At 41.4% G+C, this 19,726-nt stretch overlaps 4 protein-coding genes across 5 annotated transcripts in view; 2 read left to right on the top strand and 2 right to left on the bottom strand.

Moving 5' to 3' along the window:
- The window catches only part of LOC103377369 (inositol monophosphatase 1-like), a 16,251-nt gene extending 14,201 nt beyond the window's left edge, over window positions 1–2,050 (bottom strand). The window contains exon 1 of the mRNA XM_017031684.2: window positions 1,493–2,050. The gene's annotated coding sequence lies outside the window, so the exon portion shown is untranslated. The remainder of the gene's footprint in view (window positions 1–1,492) is intronic.
- On the top strand, window positions 79–6,763 carry LOC103377367 (ADP-ribosyl cyclase/cyclic ADP-ribose hydrolase 1-like). Its single transcript, XM_008308159.3, has 8 exons — window positions 79–438; window positions 2,087–2,213; window positions 2,589–2,724; window positions 3,563–3,645; window positions 5,082–5,155; window positions 5,598–5,684; window positions 5,801–5,884; window positions 6,048–6,763. The coding sequence occupies exons 1-8, from the start codon at window positions 281–283 to the stop codon at window positions 6,103–6,105; spliced, it is 807 nt and encodes a 268-aa protein (XP_008306381.1). The 5' UTR covers window positions 79–280; the 3' UTR covers window positions 6,106–6,763.
- A 2,713-nt stretch (window positions 6,764–9,476) lies between these two features.
- Window positions 9,477–13,578, top strand: LOC103377365 (TNFAIP3-interacting protein 1-like). Of its 2 annotated transcripts, XM_008308157.3 has the most exons (10): window positions 9,477–9,582; window positions 10,595–10,686; window positions 11,002–11,083; window positions 11,281–11,355; window positions 11,475–11,540; window positions 11,892–12,011; window positions 12,119–12,241; window positions 12,635–12,709; window positions 12,806–12,931; window positions 13,097–13,578. In XM_008308157.3, exons 1-10 carry the CDS (start codon window positions 9,580–9,582, stop codon window positions 13,184–13,186), a joined length of 852 nt encoding a protein of 283 aa, XP_008306379.2. In that variant the 5' UTR covers window positions 9,477–9,579; the 3' UTR covers window positions 13,187–13,578. The 2 variants fall into 2 exon arrangements, with proteins under 2 accessions (XP_008306379.2, XP_024910537.1); XM_025054769.1 differs by lacking the exons at window positions 9,477–9,582; window positions 10,595–10,686; window positions 11,002–11,083 and adding an exon at window positions 11,129–11,188.
- Window positions 13,579–15,255: 1,677 nt separating this feature from the next.
- The window catches only part of si:dkey-192l18.9 (F-box/LRR-repeat protein 7), a 26,052-nt gene continuing 21,581 nt past the window's right edge, over window positions 15,256–19,726 (bottom strand). Inside the window, exons 3-5 of the mRNA XM_025054770.1 lie at window positions 18,135–18,752; window positions 16,422–17,077; window positions 15,256–16,007 (exon numbers count right to left, since the gene is read on the bottom strand). Of these exons, the coding sequence (XP_024910538.1) occupies window positions 15,927–16,007; window positions 16,422–17,077; window positions 18,135–18,752 (1,355 nt within the window). The 3' untranslated portion in view covers window positions 15,256–15,926. The remainder of the gene's footprint in view (window positions 16,008–16,421; window positions 17,078–18,134; window positions 18,753–19,726) is intronic.

Below are 19,726 nucleotides of genomic sequence, written 5' to 3'. Positions count from 1 at the left end.
TTAAGAAACAGCGGGCTGCACGGTGTGATCTCACCTGTTACTGTGACCTCCAACCACTGCGTTGCAGCCACAACACACGAACACACACAAACACGAACACACACACACACACACACCTCAACCCCGCAGCCACGGTGCGCACCGCGCGGACGTGTGTGTCTCCGTATAAAGACCGTGAGCGCGAGCGAAGTTCAGCGTCAACGTCAACACGGATCCTGAAAGGATTGGGTTTCACTTCCAGACGAACGGAGGAGCCGAGTGTGAAGCTCGTGTCGCGTGAATGGCCCTGAGTAAAAGGAAGAAACGCCTGATCCTGCTTCTGTATGCACTGTCTGCAGCCCTCCTGACCACCATCGTGGTGGTCCTGATGGTGGTCCTGATAAATCAACAGAATGACTTCAGACACACGTTCATCAGCAGGTGTGAGGGCTTTGAAGGGTGAGTGCTAGAACGTCTTATTTGTATGGATTTTTGGTGCATTTTTATTTAAAGAAAATTGATTTTTAACCCAGTTTTTCTGCAATTACTAACTTCAGTGAGTGATTTTAAATTATTTTATTTTCATCAAGAAAATACACAACGGGAGTATTTGCTATGTATGTAATGTGTTAATATTTTATGTTTATATCTATTTTTATAACTCTAATTGCTGGCATCAACCAAACATGGAACCATCGCTGACCTTTGAACTGAACCTAATTTAGGGTCTTAGGAACCTGGACTGAGAAATGACTGAAGAGTCTGAGAAAAAGACTGGATGATTCTGATAAAAGTAGAGGAAAAAAAAAAAGAAACTGTCATGAAATCTAAATGGAAGTGTTTGGGAAGAAGACTGGAGATAAATCTGGATATAAATAAAAGACTTGGATCTGTCTTAAATTCTGGGGTAAGGCAGGAGACGGACTCTGAGGTCCAGAGACTCCACCAAGACCACTGTGAAGTCAGCTACTTACCAAACAACATGGAGGGAAGGTGACAAGAAGATGATGATGATTTGATCAGATGACACAAAATGAACGCATCTATAATGATGTCCGTTCTGTTTAAAAAAAAAAACTAAAAGGAAGCGAGTGGTGAAGACCACCAAAGACCACCAAAGTCCTCCCAGTGGACACAGATGTGGGAGTAAAGACTGATGGTTGGCTGGAAAAATCAAATCATACAAAAAAAAAAAAAACATCAGTGGTTCTCAACTGGAGGGTCGCAACCCAAACGTGGTTCACTGAATTGTTTTTAATGCAAAAAAAAACCAAACAAGAACAACAACCCAGTAACAACAAGAGTTGTTGACATGGAGAAGACAACATGAGTTCCTGCTCAGGAATCTCATAAAACCTGGACCGTGGACAATCAATGTCTAGTCGAGTCGAGATAAGAGACAAGGAATGTTCTGGAAACTTCTACAGAAAGTACCAACAAAAACTGCAGGGAGGACGGTGGTCACTTTGACCTCAGTGGAATTTTGTGAAGTTAGCTTTTAAAGTTAGCTTACCTTACAGTGAGATACGACCTCATGGTCAGTTCTGTACTGCGTCTGTGTTTCTGTAGGTACTCCAGCTTCTGCCCTCAGTACACAAACATGAAGTATTACGTTACCATTCTTTACTCATATCATATCAGTGCTACGTAGCGTGGACGGCTTCACACTTTGCTTGGTGAAAAGGCAAGACCTACTTTTCATGTGTAATTTACAGTGAAGATCAAACAAACTGCAAATGTGGGCAAATCTCTGGCAGTGAAGAAACACATCCTGTGTGGCTTCCATTGTCAGACGTGACACCAAACACAGATATTTGCCTATGACAGTACGATGCAAAACACCAAGAGCTTTACAAGGAGACGCTAAGTTGAAATTCTGGTTTTTAAACAAATAAAATAAATACTAGTGACTGTGGATTTTTCTGATCCTGATTTTACCTGCAGTTTTAAGAAGCTACAATAACAGAACACCTCAACCATGAAGCTCTGTGAATACGGGCTTCAGTCGAACGAACGCACTCCTTTAAGTTGGATTGTTAATTGAGTTGTAATTTTCACGGTTCTTCTTAAGTAATTTTTTTTTTTTTTTTTACTTTTTTTTTTTCAGATATGACTGCAAAAAGTTATGGAAGGTGTTCCAACAGGCCTACGTAGGGAAGAGCGCCTGTAAGGTTCCCGTGGAGGCCTATGACCCTCTCCTGGCTGAAGCCCCGATCCAACCAGCATGCAACAGAGTAAGACAGAGTAACACATCTACAGCTGTCTAGACAGATCTTATATATATATCTGTGTATCAGACAAGGCCTCCTGGTGATGAAACAAAAAGAAACACTGTTCTCTAATTTAGACTAAATGTCAGAGCTTGAATTTGACAAGAAATTTAGTCGACCTAAATCTGAAACGACCAAATCAGAACTTGAACTACTCAGTAAAACAATCCAATTTTCCAGAGACTTTGTTCAAACTGACTTGGTTTTGGAGCCCACTGGACACTTCCTGTCAACAACAGACACTCTAGTCCACTTCTCATTCCACACCGTTGAAGTCATGACTTATTGGATGTTTTGTTTTTTTCTTTATAATAACTTATCTCTTTTCTTTCTTTTAAGATGATGTTCTGGAGCAGATCGAAGCAGGTGGTCCATGATTTCACAGAGAAGACAGATTGTTTCATCACCCTGGAGGACACTCTGTTGGGATCTGTCCTAGACGGACTGAGCTGGTGTGGAAAAGAGAACAGCAAAGGTATGTTAGAACAAAAAAACCCCAAAAAAACAAAACCACCTCCAGGCAGGAACAGACTTGGAGTTAAGGTGAAATTGTTGAAGTTTTTTTTTTTCATGTTTGTTTGCATGCTTTTGTGACAAAGAAAGATGGGGATTAACTTTGGTCGATTTGACATTCAACATAACCATGCTGCATTCTTACGGCAGACGTGACATCAAGACGCTTACTGATAATTACAACAAGTCAACGCACGTCTGTTGTCTGTAAAACTGGCCTGAAGTTAATGGACCTGCAGCAGGAGGTTTTACCAGAAACACAGAAACAGAAAACTATGACTAAAAATGAGCTTTATCTCTGAAGGCATACGGAGATACCAACCTACCTGCAGTACGTCTGCTGACCAGCAGGGCCTCAAACAATATTCATATGTAAACATATAGATATATGAAAATATATATGTGCATAGTGTATATATGTTTATATAAACACACAGACATTATACACACACATACTGCATATGTATACATATGTACATACATATGCAATATGTGTATGTTTGTATATATATATATAAATATATACTGTGTTTGTGTCAATATATGTATATAATCATTCATATTTGCATATACAGTATGTATGCTATATATATATATAAACACATACACAAACATAATATAAATATATTTATGCATTATATAATACATTGTAAATATAGAAACAGATTTTATTTTTTTTCTCTTTACTAGTCTGGTTTTGTGGACTAGTCTTGTTTTCCCCGTGCTGCTCGTCTCTGCCAACCTGGACCAGCCAACGCTGACAAAAACATTTGAGGGTCTGATTGTGTTCTGTGTCCTAGAAACGTTCACCAACAACTGCCCAGGTTGGGACGAGTGTGAGAACAACCCAGTTCGCTCATTCTGGAAGAAGGCCTCAGCTGAGGTGAGTTACCGAGGTGGAATAAAAACCAAAATCCCAGGAGGAGGTGTTTGGTTAGACGCACATGTGGATCATGAAGTGTCTCCTGTGGATCAGTGAGTTTGATAGAGCGGGATAAAGAAAAGGTCATTCTCTCTTTTCATTCCCGGCTTCTTTATCAATGAGGCTTTGTGTCGGTCTCCATGGAGCCACATTGCAGAGCTCTCTCCTGAGCGAGCGGAGGCAACCCACGCACTGCCAGGAGACCTCACGCAATCATATCAGCGTTAGCCAATCACAGCAGCTCTACAGCTGACACGAAGGGAATCAAACGGAGTTCTTCAATGACGATGCAGTTTCTCTTTTTTGTGATATTCTTTCAAGACATTGACTCTAAAGTACTGCAGTGTTGCGTAGCTGTTTTCTCATGTGACGGACACAGGATTCTAAACTGCTTTGAAAGCTGCGATGTGTTATTGTTGAGCTGAATGAACGAAGTCTTCATCCCCGAGGTACAGAGTGAAGACACCAGGTCTGACCTGAACCAGGGTGAACGAGCAGAACTCAGTCAGGAAAGACATCTGGTCCTAAAACCCGTGAAAACGTACACGTGTTGAAGATTAGCCACGGTTAGCGACGACAAAGAGAGCAACCAAAATTGACTGGTTCTTCCCAGATGTTGAAGATGATTTATAAATCTCCCAGTCTGAAGTGACCACCTACTAGATCGCCATCTACAGGAAACAATAAGAAGTCAACCTGGTCTTTGACTCTTTTTAAACTAAACTAAATATTGTGATTTGGGATTAGACGGACAGTCCAAACACGGACCTCCGTGTTTGGACTGTCAGTCTGGTTCTGTGGCCTTTATTTATTTTAATTTAAAACTAGCACAAACAAGATAGTTGCCCTCTGGTGCAGGCGTGTCAAACTCACATGTTTCACCGGGGGGTAAATGTTCAGTAAGTACTTCATAACGAATGAATAAATGTTTCTGCGACTGATTTCTATTTATTGAAGTTTCAGTTATTGAACTGTGCTGTGTAGTAAAAAAAAAGATTATTAAATTCAGCAGCACAGACTTTATTCCAACAGAAATGCTTTTTTCCCCATTGTTCCCACGGGCCACACAAAAGGACTTGGTGGACCAAACCTGGCCCACAGGCCTTGAGTTTGACACATGTGCTCCAGTGGCTGGATTTGAGGGTTAAAACCAGTTGACCCACATACTGAAGACCAACCTTTTTGGTACAGACGCCCCAAACAAAGTACTACTTGTTAAAAAAAAAACTTGCAGATGCTTCAGTGTAGTTTTTACAACATACCCCAGGGGCACCGCAGGTTTTCCATGGGGGTTTCCAGTTGTCTCTGCTGTAGACCATTATCCTTTCTCTCCTCCAGGGGCAGTAGAGATAACACGTGTCTGTATCCTGATTATAGTCACTCTTTCTCCTGTGCAGTACGCCCATGCTGCCTGTGGTGGTGTCACAGCCATGCTGAATGGATCCATCTCCCCGCCCTACAACTCCAGCAGGTGAGCTGACCGAGCTGAAGGTTCTAGAACGTGCTACTAAAAAAAAAAAAAAAAAAAAAAAAAAAAAAGGAGATAATGAATATCTAAAGAAGTTTGACGATCACCACAGTATTATATCACAGTATTACACCACAGTATTATATCACAGTATTATACCACAGTGTTATACCACAGTGTTATACCACAGTGTTAGACCACAGCTCCAGGATGAACTTTGAACATCTCCTGACTCTGTTTGTCAGACTCTTATCTTCTCTGTGGCTGTTAACTAGGCTGTGAATATACTGACTACATGTCAGTACGTATGACTACCTGTCAGTACGTATGACTACATGTCAGTACGCAGGACAGGGCTTCATGCCAGTACGCAGGAGTACATGTCAGTATGTGTTTTTATGTATTATGTAACCTCTCATATCCTGGACCGTGTTTTTCCTGACAGTATTTTCGCCAGCGTCGAGGTCCCGAGACTAAACTCCACCAGAGTGAACAGCCTGACAGTTGTACTGGTTACACAGGAGAACTCAGTGTAAGACGTGTTCATAATGATAATAATATTGATAATAATAATAATAATAATAATAATGGTAATAATGGTATTATGAAGTACTCACTAATTTGTGAAAAATACTTCCTTCTTCAAAGGTCAAACTGCACCAATGGGTCATTTGAGGTTTTACAGAAAGATCTGGATGAAGGCATTAAATATAAGTGCAAGGAGGTGGCGCTGTAAGTAACACACACACAGAGAGAGAGAGAGAGAGAGAGAGAGAGAGAGAGAGAGAGAGAGAGAGAGAGAGAGAGGGCCCAGTTTTGTTTGGATAATAAACACTGTTCAGTCAGTTTTTCACAACTTGTGTTTTTTTTTTTTTTTTTTACCTCTTTTTCGCAGTTCTTGGCTCCAGAAATGTGGCTCCAAACCCAATCCAACGTGTGGTCCCTGTTGGTAGAACAACAGAGCAGAGAGTTTTTGTTCAATATTTTTATATGTTTATCTGATGAATCTTTGTAAATACTGCATTCGACGAGCCATATATTTATACGATATGGGTTTGATCATTTTGATACTTCTGCACCAGTGACGAAAAACAAGTCCTTAATGAATTGTTACTTTACTTTGGTATGATATAGTACAGTAATCCATGTGGAAACTGACTGTAGCATAGGGTAATAAATAAACAAGTTTAGTTGGAGTTTGATCACGAGTGAACTTAAATACAGTGTCATTATGATAAAAGTTGGATTCAAAGTTAGAGTAAATATAGTTGTTTTTTTTTTTCTGACAATGTCACATTGAAAGGATTTTGTCAGTGACATTGAGTTCTGTGAATGTCATTTGGGGCAATAATTATATATATATATATATATAAACTGCAATAACATTTTTATTGTCCCTCTCAATATTTTTTTCTGATCCGATAATTATTGTTATAACTTTTCATTTTCCATTTTCTCCAGCTCTTTTTTTGTTTCAGCTGAAACTCAAACCTTCTTCTCCCTCAGGAAGATGTGTGTAAATAAGAAAACTGTGAAACCACTGTACAGGCTTAGAATAATAATAATAATAAAAAAAATAAAAACAATAATAAACACCTTTTGTTGAAAGCCCCACGTTTTTCTGATGTGTGTGTGTGTGTGTGTGTGTGTGTGTGTGTGCGGTCACACAGGAAGGAACTCACACCCAGAGTTTCATGTACAGAGATGTGAGATATCACTGCGGCAGGAAAAACTCATCAAGCCTGTAACGAAACAAGAAGAAGAAGAAGAAGAAGAAGAAGAAAAACTCCTCTTCCCTTCCCTTGTGGGGACTTTGCCGCCTTGTCACTCGTACCGTAAACCAGCTGTGTCACTGCTGGGAAGCAGCATACAGTAGGGGCTCGATGCACAGGTGTTGGAAGACTTGAAGCCCCCTCCCATCATTTCTGTAAAGACAGTTTGTGACAGTGACGGGTGTGAGAAAGAGCGCGCTGTCGGTAAACGCAGTCACACTCTGAGTCAGTGGTTTTCACACTGCACAGTTACAGATTAGCATTACATGGCCACGTGAAGGTGGGTAAAAATGTGGAGATTGGAAGTTGTTAAATCCTGCCCCGTGGGTTTGAATCTCATTCATCATTTGAGATTCCTGACAGTAAAAATGTCAGCAGAAAAAAAAAATGCTAAATGCAAATTAACAATTTAAAAGTAAGTAAACCACAGTGGAAGATTCTGTAGAATATAAGAAAAAATTAAGGTAGAAATAGATGAGTGTTAGCATAGAACCATTTGTAACTAAACGTAGCTAAACCAACATTAGCTGGTTACTCTTCAGTAACAATTTCAAAAATTGTTTAGAGTTTAGCCTGAAATATATATATATATATATATTTAGGCAAAATGTATAATAAAAAAGATGAGCATTTGTAATGCGGACACGTGTCATCCTGGGCGGCGTGATTAAATACTCGGAATATGATCTTTGGCCAGTTGAGATCCACTTGAAGTACCGTGGTCCATTAATGAGTACTCGTGCTGTCATGGGCTGTGAAGGTGCTTTTGTGTCGGTACCTGGATCTGGTGTCCCTGCTGGGAGGGGATTCCTGGGTAAAACTCTAGGTTTAGGTTTCAGTTTCTTGCTGACGTGTTGCACATTTCTGAGATGATTTGCATGCAGTCTGTCAACCATATACAGAGGGCAGTAAACATGAAACAAGCAGATGGAAACAACCCTCATCAGTGACTAGTCTTATGACTGACTTTGTTTCCAGATTGTGTCTAAATGTTGACCTTTTGTTCTGCCTTTTTTCCGGGTGCTGACTTTACTAGAAAGCTCTACGTTGCGTCAATGCTAACTGTTTAGCTCTAAGCTAAATGACCCCCTGTTTGTGCATACATTAAAAAAAAAAGTGATTTAAACTGTAAAAATCAGCGGCAGCTTTAAGGTTTAGGTGTCTGACTAGGGACACATCGGCATGTAGCTGGGTAGTGAGCCCTAAGAGCAGCAGCAGCAGCAGCAGCAGCAGCAGCAGCAGCATTGATGTAATTTCCCCTTCCTTCCCTGAAGTCTGACTCAACACGTTTGGGAACAAGATTGTGTAAATACTAGGCTGCGTGAAGTGAGATTTTCCCACAGCAAACTGCCCGTATACAAGTCTATATATACCATTAATTGCTAATATATACTGACGTATAATGAGTTTACAGACATTAATAGTGCACATGTGGGGCGGGGGTTTCTGCAGTGTCATTTCAACCACAGTTATTTTGAATTGTTTCCTGGTTCTAAATGTGCTCAGTTTTTGTTTTTGTTTTTTCTCATTCAGGAAGTTCACACAGCGTCAGAGCGCAGCGAAAAATATTGACACGATTTCAACATCATGTACAGCTCTGCATAATGCAATGGTGTCCACAGTGTCATTCAGAATATTATATTATTATAATGTAATAATTTATATATATATAATATTTATATGTTGCCTTTTCAATCAGATAACACAGCTGTGAAGCTTATCCAAAAATGAAGCCAAAAATGTGTAAATGTAAACAGAAAAAGAGCCAACAGTAAAAACCCAAAATTAGGAATTTGATTTATATTTTAGCACAGGTTAAAATTTTAGGCAATAAAGGAAGAAAACATCCAAAAAAATTGGCGATATTGTTTTTGTTATTATTTGCACTCTTGGCTCTTGAACAATTAGCTCCTGCATCATAGATGGTGTAACTTCAGTAAATCATTGATGAAGAGATGAAAGCAGCTAACGATTAGCAAAAAAAAAATTAAATAATTAAAAATTAGAAAAAAATCCCCTAGCCTAACAACAATAAGAAACCACAGAAAGACCAAAGTGAGGAATTTAAAAAATTCCGAGGTTGTTGGGAATTATCCATATATATATACAGTATATATATATATATATATTAGCCAAGTTACAGGTAATAGTAAGCAAATATTAGTAAAATTAGATAAGGTGAGTTAACACATCGTGTCTAAATGTTAGTCAAAATAATTTAAATCACATGCCAATATGGAATTAACCTGGAGGATTAAAAGTCAATAAAAATATATATATATTTTTTCTTTACATTAATATCGTCCAGGCCTGACGTTTGTCCAGATATTTCAGGAACATCAGCAGGTTGTTCTTCTTTTACTTATATTTTCCTTTCATTCATACTGTGCTCGCTGAGTTTAACTTTAGTGTTGGGTGTTAGTCATCACTCGTACCATAAACACGCTAATTACCGCTCGCTCAGGCTGATGATCAGCCGCTTGTACTTTCCTTTTCCCTGGTTGCTCAGTGAGGCCAGGGAATCCCAGCAGCTGATTGGACGATTCTGGTTTTACCACGTCATTCTGTAACCTGGGTATAACTACACACTGAGGATGTGGTGAGTACAACAGGTCTGAGCTTCACTGAAGGATCTGCACTCATCACAGCAACAACATGGTGAGTTCTGCCTCATTTCTCAAGTCTGACTATACATTTACTCTACGGTAAAAAAAAATATCTTTGCTTGAATTAGGAATTTTATTATATTTTTTTTTTTTTTTTTTACATTTTTTTAAAGAAGTAGACGCAGCCACACGTGCAGCCTCACTGTGAGAGCGTGTGTTGTTGAGAAATCTCGTGACTGTCGCCTCTTTCACATCCTGTGTGGTTTTTTTAATTCCACCGTCATCGCCGTACCTCAACAGCACATGTTAAGTTCTCTGCATTATTAGCACAAACATCTGCAGCTTAAAAAAAAAAAAAGAGTACAGGACCAGTGGACCAACACTGGTGGTCTGTAGCTAGCAGCTTCAGAAAGAGTCCATAAGAAAAACCCTGAAATGTACACAGGTCCCAGGCCAATAAAGAGCTAGCCTAGCTTAGCATGTGGCAGCTCCACAGGTAGTTTACTAACGAAGCTCCACGTCTCTACAAGGGTGTCCAGAATTAGTCCAGTCAGAACAAGGCAGAGTATTTGGCCAAGATTTGTTTTTGTTGATTAAATAGAGAGGAAGTTCAGGAAATATCGGTTCCTACAGAAACAGGAAATAACCCAAGGTCCCACAGAAGTACAGTAACAGCCTGGTTCAACTTCTGGAACCTTCTGGTCCTGCTGGGACCACATTGTCACACACGGCGATAGCTTTAGCTTTTCAGCTAACAGGGGTCTCGGACTCGGGTCAACTTCCAGCCCATGAACCACACACCTGTGGTCTGAGACTGAAACGTCAACTGCTGGTGAAGTTTGACCCATGGTCCTTAATCACATGGTCCAGAAGGGCTTTTTTTTTGTCTTGTATTTTGAAAAATGACTGGAAACTTTTCAAAAATCCAAAAGCCCATTGACATTCCTCAAGACAAGTCCTTTTTTTTCATGACTATGTTTTTTTAAAGTCAAATGTTTTTATTTTTTTGTATCATTCTAAATAATATTAACATATCCTGCTATAATGTAACTTTTTTTTTTTAGTCTCTGCAGGACGCCATGAAGAACAGACACCAGACCAGAGATGAAAAAAGAAATCCTCACAGATTATATCCATCACTGCCAAATGTAGACAGGTGAGAAATAACAGCACGAAACACAAAATTTAATTAAATTAAACGTCATATCCTTTTCCAAGATCCTCTGTGTAATTTCCAGTAATTTTACAGTTACACAGTATTATATACAGTTATCTAAGATTTAACTTTTTATTTTAAAAAAATAACATTTTGCAATTATTTGTTACATTTTAGCAATATTTTGATGTATTTCAGCTAAAAAAAAATTAATTAAAAATTAAAAATAATGAATGCGACATCATTAATATTAGTGAATCAACGATTGGTGCATTTTTTCCCAAATGTCTTCAACCAAATCCTGGATTTTTACAGTTATGACCTCATCAAGCCAAAGGCTGAAAAACCTCCAGCAGTGTCAGAATTCTACGCTGACGGACAACTGGAAAACACGCAGGTACAGTAAACACACCAGCAGTGCTCAACAGTGGAATATACGTCTGTGCCCTCACTGACAATGACACAGAGTTACTGGAAGGGCTCCAGGGAAAAACTTCCAAAAGTGTGTAAAAGGAAGTTGGAGTTACATAACGGGCTGTAAACTCTGACCGGTGCCACACTTTGAACACTTCTTCTTTTCTGTTTCCCAAACAGCCCGAGGCGATGGCTGCCACAGGAGACGGCAGGCTGACCGCACAGATCCAGATCTTGGAGGAACAGAGGGAGGAGGTGAGAACATGGCTGAGCTGAGATTTATGATCTGCTTTAACCTATTCCCCCTCTCTCCCCTTCCTCTCCCCCCGCCCCTCGTCCTCCTGAGACTCATGTTCTTCTTTTTTCTCCCTCAGCTTTTTTCAATTAATGAAAAATGGGCGAAGGAATATCACAGCATGGTGCAGTACTACCAGCAGAAGGTGAGGGGCAGACTGTGAGTCTCCGACTGTGTTTACATGGGACTGAAAAAGTCAGGGACTTTTTAGTTTTGTTTTTTTGTTTTTGTTTAACTTCCTGACTTAAGGTCAGTCCATGAGCCAGTAATCAGCCTCAAAACATGGTCAACACTGACTTCAGCTATCAGAGCACACGATGAAGATTATTTATTCTTTATGAAATTATTACTCTATAAACAGCCCAAAGCTACGCTGTGGGGCCAGCAGCTACAGTATATGTAGCAAGACATAAAGCCAAAGTTATCATCATTATCTTGTAGCTGCACACTGACTTTTCTTTTTTTTTAAATTGAGTCCTGTGTCGTCTTCTTTCAGGTGAGGAATTTAAAAGAATTACTGAACATTCCGTTTGCCGAGGCGACATGTGACGTACGACAGAACGCCTTCTCCTCGTGTAAAAAGCTCAAGACGCTCAAAGAAAAAGACGACACCTGGGTAAATTCTAAAAAAAAAAAAAAAAAAAATCTTGGATCAGTTTGTCTGGTTAAACATATATTTATCTAAATTGTGTTTAATATGTTCTTTTTTTTTCTTTTACACAGGTTGAGGACATGAGCTCAATGTTGCTGAAAGCAGAAAAGGAGGCAATAGAACTACGAGCTCAGAACAGTGCTCTGACCAGAAGGGGGCAGCATCAGCATGAAGAGATCAAACGTCTAAACAAGGTGAGACAGGAAGTTAGCCACTGCTAACCAGCCAACTGATTAGTGATGTTTGTGCATTACTGCAAATACTTTCAACCAAAAGTTTCATTTTTGAATAAATTCTAAGGCTAACTAAAAATATGAAGAGGTTTAGTAGTTTTAAAAATGTAATGTTATCAGAAAAAGTAGCAAAAACAAAAAGCAAAAGCAAATAGGAGAAAAGAGGCAAATGTAGGTCAGGTCACATGACGGCTAATAGCTAAACAAAAGATAAGCCCAGGCATCGACAGCAATAGTAAATAGGCATTGTTAAAAGTTTAGCCGACCTGATAGGAAATACCGTAAAATTAACCTGGAAACTTCAGTACAGTGACAGGTAGAGTCTCACCGTGCTGCTCTGATGTGTTTTTCCAGGCCCTGGAGGAGGCTCTCGGCACAGCAACTGACAGGATGAGCAACCAGACACAGCAGGACATTTGGAAACATCAGGTGAGCCCAGGCCAATGTTTCAACTCCAACCTCCAACAGTTAAGTCAATAAAGCCAATTCTACCTTAACATCCACTTCCTTGTTGCCCATCTTTAGGCGGAGGTCTACAAAGAAGACTTCTTGACCGAGCGTAAGGACAGGGAGAAGCTGAAGGCCAAGCATTTGGAGCTGGAGAGTCAGTACAAGAAGGTCCGTGGTGAGCTGCGCGTCCTCAAATCTCAGGTGAGACATGTGGACAAGTGAATGAGGTTTTTTGGATTTTCTAAAAGTGGACCCAACTATTAGTCCAGCTGCACAATTAGAAGGTTCTTAAGACAGAAATAGATAGATAGTCACGTGATTAAGAAATCCTCAAAGCCTCATTTCAACACTTTTTCCCCCCCACAGGTGACTTGGACTCCACAAGTGGTGCACAAGTGCATCTGCATACACCAAGTCCAACTTCAAAACCACCAGCCCAACCAGAGGCCATCATAGCCCATTTCTTCAACAGTAGACTTCAATGGCATCTCCACACTTTTCTGAGATTAGTTTTCAGCTACAGGCTCACAGTTCAAGTCAACACAGAGTACAAGGGCCGAGAAGGTTCAGACACAAGGTCCACATTATCAACAAATGTACAACGAGAAGGAAAACTAGGTGAAGGAGACAAAGGCACAAAACAAGGAACATCCTGACATCCTAATTCACGTGGTCTGTGCTGCTGTGGGGTCAGCTGGTTACACTGTTTGGACTGAATTTTGATTGTTTAGACAAACAACACGAAGGTCGAGGAGCGATTACATGGGCGACGGGAAAGTCAATGATTAACAGTGGTAAACCTATTGCAGACATTTCACCTGAATTCTAGACTTGGCTTTAGTGTAGAATTTTTTAATTTTTTTATAAACATACCTACTGTACACAAAGTGTGTTTAAAAAAATTTTTTTTATACATACCTACTGTACACAAAGTGTGTTTTCTAAGTTTAACACAGGTCCTGAAGGAGATCGCAGTGATTGCACAACAGGCACAAAACACTAGTCTATTTACAACTGTATGTAATATATATTTATATATATTAATATAGACACACACATTTACTTTAACATAATGTTGGAACTCTTTTTTTTTTCATTTTCTAACACACAATCACATGTGAGTCATTCTAACACAATTCCTATAGTTTATAGTTCAGTTCTGGTTCATTTGTGCCTGAGGCTAAAGGGCAGTTAAATCATAAATGCTGTGAATACAATAAATGTTATTTTGACACTTTATTATATATTATAAAACTATTTATTTATACATTTTTGTTTTGTTTTTTTTGGTTGATTTGTTGTGTTTATATGTATTTATCATGGAAATAAAGAAGTGAATCAGATGTGTATTTTTCGTCAATGGGCTTTACACTTGACTTTTTCAAATACTTTTAAATCCTTTAAAGACTTTAAGAATAATTTTTCCAATCCTTCAAAACAGTTTTATTTAATTTCTTGCTGTGACATTAGGTTAAGTATGTTTTTCATCTGCCCTAAATTTACGTCTATGTTTAAAACAGTGTGATCAGCTACTTCCGGCTTCCGGCTTTAAGACTCTTTGTAGAATAATATAGTGAGAGTTTAAATCGGTTTTAATAAAACCATATTAAATTCGAAAAACTATAGTGACCTCTAGTAGTTGGCAAGCTTCCTGGAATGCAACCCACAATTTAGATTTTTAAACACTTACCTGTTATGAGCTCGGAGACCCCGCAGAAACACACGTATCAGGAGGAAATGACGAAAATCCTCTTTTCTGAGACCAACGTTTGTATTCTAACGGTGAATGCAGCCAAACTTCTACTACTATCAGAATAATTTTAAATTTTAGTTTCCTGAAATATTCACGCGTTAAATCCACAGTGAAAGCAGACCTGGAAACAGACAGGTGCTTCTAATTTAAAATCAGGTTCCCTCAGCCAATCAGAGAGGAGCTGTGATAGCCGTTGCTCCTGCTGCTTTATGCTACTTGCTAATAAACTCGCTCCGAGCTGCAACGGTGGTTTAGCGGTACCATCCATGTTTGTTATGTACAGTATATAATTCTGGGTTCAAGTCCTCCTCGCCCACAGTTTACAATGCATCTTAAATGTTGTTCCCTGCGACTTTTGGCCGAATTTTAAACTAATACAAAGGGAAACTGTTGACTTTTGGCTGTTAGCCATCATGTTGTTCAGTTAACCTTTGTTTCCTGCCAGCCCTTAGCTATGATTTCTTGGCAACTATGATGGAGGAAAGCTAAAATAATTAACATATGCCAACTTTGAGTTGTGTGTTTTATATTTAAGGGACTTCACTTTTTATATATGTATTTAAATCTTTTCAAATTCACAAACTGAGTTATCTTTCAGGTGATTTGATTTTATTTACTTATTTATTTACATTATTTACTTTTTTTTCTTAATAGCAATGCTTTAAAAATCCTAATTAGATTTAATTCAAGTTTTTTGGACACAGGTTCGGACACTGCTCTGAGCCCTTTGGTTCTGGTGAAACAAAGTCATGGAAGCAGATAATTATGAAGATTTTTTTTTTTACTTTTATTTTATTTGGCACAGTTATAGCAGCAATGTGTTCTGATTGTTTTCTACTCAGCACTGGCTAAAGAAACATTTAATTGTTTATTCATAAGGCACACGGTGGGTCTGAAACAGGACACTTGGAGCTCATGTGGAGTGATTGTCGATACAACTGCATAAAGTGCATATGCACACGAAACACAAAGAAAAGTCACACAGAGTATATCTGAAATCACCAGACCTGACTACATACTGGGTGGATTGGTCTGAAGATCCCTGCTGTCTATAAATAGATGTAATAATGTGTGATTATAAGGATGATCCGGGGCTTTTTTTTAATGCAGTGTAGCCAGTGCTCAGTGTCGTAGCATGTTGTACTAATGCAACTGGTGACGACATGGGGAAAAAACGAATACACTGAGACACCGTATGTCGTGGATTTTGTTTGACAGATAAATATGTTAAATACATTCTATCGAAGTATTCTCTGAACGACAGCATCAACAGCCAATAAGCAGAATTGGATTCTTAAAGAAGTGACAAACTTTGGCCAGTATTGCACCACCACTCATGACACATCAGCTGCTCCGCTAACGCCGCCACCATAGCAGGAAGATTAAAAAAACATCCACTTGTCAGAGGACCCGTCCGAAAATATTGTCCTTTTTTTTTTTGTTTCAGTAGAAAGCCGGGTTTGTGTGCTCGATGACGCAGCGCCGGCAGTGGCGCCGCACAAACCGCAGGGCCTCGGGCGACACCTCACACTCCTGCACGTTGAGCAGCTGCAGCTCGCAGCAGTTGGCCGCCAAAGCTTTGAGTCCCCGGCCCGTCACGCTCTCGCAGGATCGGAGGCTCACGCGCCTCAGGCCTTGGCAGTACATGGCCAGCTGTTCCAGTCCACTGTCTGACACCAGGGGGCACTTCCCTACGTCCAGAGACTTGAGTTTGGGGCAGCTTCTGGCCAGGTGGCCCAGTCCATGGTCTGTCAGTCCCTCGCACCCTCGGGCATTCAAGTAGCGCAGTCTGGGGCAGTAGCGAGCCACGTAGCGGATGCCCACATCTGTGATGCGGGTGCAGTGGGCCACGCTCAGGTAACGCAGGCAGCCGTTTGTGTGCTCGATGACGCAGCGCCGGCAGTGGCGCCGCACAAACCGCAGGGCCTCGGGCGACACCTCACACTCCTGCACGTTGAGCAGCTGCAGCTCGCAGCAGTTGGCCGCCAAAGCTTTGAGTCCCCGGCCCGTCACGCTCTCGCAGGATCGGAGGCTCACGCGCCTCAGGCCTTGGCAGTACATGGCCAGCTGTTCCAGTCCACTGTCTGACACCAGGGGGCACTTCCCCACGTCCAGAGACTTGAGTTTGGGGCAGCTTCTGGCCAGGTGGCCCAGTCCGTGGTCTGTCAGTCCCTCGCACCCTCGGGCATTCAAGTAGCGCAGTCTGGGGCAGTAGCGAGCCACGTAGCGGATGCCCACGTCTGTGATGCGGGTGCAGTGGGCCACGCTCAGGTAACGCAGGCAGCCCTCCAGCCGTGCGACTTCACGGAGGCCGAAATCCCCCACCAGTCTGCAGTCACTGAGGCTCAGCTCCTTTATGGAGGGGCAGTGGAGAGCTAGGTGGCGCAGGGCCTCATCTGTCAGTCTGGTGCAGCGTCGTAAATACAGATGTGTGAGGCGCGGGCAGTGGGAGGCGATGGTTCGCAGACCCTCGTCCTCCAGTGAGAAGCAGTCGGTCATGTCCAGGTAGTGGATGGAGATCTGCTGACCGTGAAGAGGTGACAGCTGCAGGGAGGCCTCCTGGGTGAGGCTGATGCACGTCACCTTGGAGCAGCCTGAAGAAAAAGAAGAAGAATTTAGTCAGAATATGGTTGGCTAAATACAATTCAGAGCTCCATGTTTTGGTGGAGCTGTACACCACCAACAACAGCAATAAAACGTCAAAATATGACATTAAAACATTAACCACTGTGACAAAAGACGGTAAAGTTCCAAAACATAACCACCAGAGGCCGCCACAGTAAAACCTGTCATATTTGGATCTGCGCCTACAACAAGTAGGAAAAATCTTCTGACTTTGCCAACCTTGTGGTCAGCCACTTTATGAGTCAAAATATCATTATTTCTGACATTTTAAATAAACACCAGCCTTATTAAAGATGGTTTTCTCTCTAACAAAGGTTTACGTCTGTGGTTCAAATGCTGCAGGCACCAGAGCCTTGTCCATAGAATGTTATTTGTGTCACTTCCTTAATGAAAGCAGCAGACCGAGTCTTTTCGTTAACCTCTGTGTCTCAGCTAAAGAAAGCCTTTCTTCTCCCACATGGGAGCCGTCGGTTGGCAGAACTTCTCCCACTCCTCTGATGATTTTACCAGCTTCAGGAGAAATGACTGAGGTGAACTGAGAGGGGGAATTTGTTAAAAGCACATGTGAAGAATGTAAGGCCGGGGAAAAATGGATTTAATGGCTTTGAGGAATCATTAAAGCAGTGCTGCGATACTTGACTTCAGGATTCATGGCTCTTATTCAAACACTAACGACTTGGACTTGAAGGTGGGACTTGACCTGCCTCCACTCTGATTTCTACACTGACTTGGACTTGTAACCATGGGGATTGATCCAGACCTGGACTGGACTGGACAAACAAGAATCTCCACTTGAGGTTCTACATTCTTGACTTAGACGTCAAGGTTTGCCATCTTTTTGCTGACTTGGATTTAGAACTCAAGTTCAATTTTCTCTGGGGACTTGGAATTGAAATTCAAACTCGACGTATTGAAAATTTGACTCAGAAAAACCCAGACTTTAAGACTTGACTTAAACTCTGCAGATTAGACACAATTTGAAGTTGAACTTCTTTGGGCAGAAACTTGTTTACTAGTCATTTCTACCTGACAGGTTGAGGTGCTCCAGGTTGGGGCAGCAGGACACCACCTCAAACACCGCGTCATTGGAGATGTTGTAACACCCAGCCACCTCCAGACGGCGCAGTTCTGGGCAGCACTGGGCCACCACGTGCAGCCCACGGTCGGTCAGCCTCTTGCAGCCGTTCACCATCACCGTCTCCAGGGTCAGACACACGTTGGGCGTGTCCTGGCAGAGGCGGTGGGTCAGGACCCTGATGGCTCGGTCCACGTGGAGCAGCTCCCCCGTCAGGCGTACGGTGATCCACAGCCTGGGATCCCACGCCAGGTTGTACCAGCGGCGGCAGACGCGAGCACATCGGCAGAGCTGATTGGTTGGGAGGTGGGAGAAGATCTGCAGGAGGGTGTGGTCAGGGAGGAGGTCGATGGGGGCGTGGAGGTGGGTTTTGGATTGACGGGACCTGGTGTGGGTTCCGGGCTGAGGGTGGACCACGGCCACGGTCTCGGCCGGGGCTGAGGACGAGGACGAGGAGTTGGTCTCGTGGCCATTGCTGGAGAGAGCGGGCGAGGAGAGAGACGAGGACTTGGAGGGCAGGATCAGACCAGGACTGGGGGTGCTCAGAGTCCTGGTGCTGGAGTCTAGACCTGGACACCAGAAAAGATTAAAGATTAAATGAGGAAAAAGAAAATCTTCAGTTTTCTTTCAGTTAATGTTTTGAGCTACGTTTTAGCTCCTCCTGGCTTTAAACTTTATGACTTTCTTGTATAAAGTTTTGGCTGTTAGCTCATTTGCTAAATCTAATCTGGCCTTATTTTTAAGACTACATCGGCTCTAACTTTCGTACATCTTTGTTTAGGTTTTATCCAAGTACCTATTTTTCAATCAATAGATATATATATTAGATGTTGGACGTTTATTCCTTTATCTCGGCTGCAAATGCTGAAAATAGTCCTAACTCCATTTCTGACTCTGGCGAGGTTAATGTCCAAATCCCACATCTCCAAATTTCCACCGGTGGAAAAGGAGAAATCCATCTGCAGATCCATAATTCAATATCATCATTACGTGACATTACGGCCGATTCCAAGAATAATTTCAAAAATAAAACAGTCCGATGTGAATTGTTTTTGTGCTTTTCTGGAGCCCTGACTCACTCCCTCCGCCGACTCCTGACATCTGACAACACCTCCGCTACAGCCAGTGTGTTTCAGGCTCCACAGACGTGGAGAAAACGGCTAATGCTGACACCAGGTCACTCATAACCAAAAACTAAATAATTCCATTCAAAAAAAAAAAAAAAAGAAAAAAAAATTCAACCGCAGCATCATAAGAAACACTGACTTGACCTTCTAGTGAAGACAGGGAAAAAGAGAGGAGGAAACATCTGAAACTCAATTAGGTTTCCTTTAAACTCTGCCTGCCCTCTCACATACTATATTTAGGTCTCTGTCTTAGGCACCAAAATCAGACAGTCCCTTTCCCATCATGCACCCTGCAGCATGCTTCCATTAGAGCCCAGCCTGGTAAACACCAGCTGTCTTTGAACTCACAGTCTGCAGAATCCTAACCGGATTTCTGTCAAATTTCTCTGTGGTTTTCCAAAACTCATGTTGAGATA

Source organism: Cynoglossus semilaevis, chromosome 3 (genome assembly GCF_000523025.1).
Source record: "Cynoglossus semilaevis isolate Cse_v1.0 chromosome 3, Cse_v1.0, whole genome shotgun sequence".
Classification (NCBI taxonomy): domain Eukaryota; kingdom Metazoa; phylum Chordata; class Actinopteri; order Pleuronectiformes; family Cynoglossidae; genus Cynoglossus; species Cynoglossus semilaevis.
This window is presented reverse-complemented; position numbering and strand designations above follow the sequence as displayed.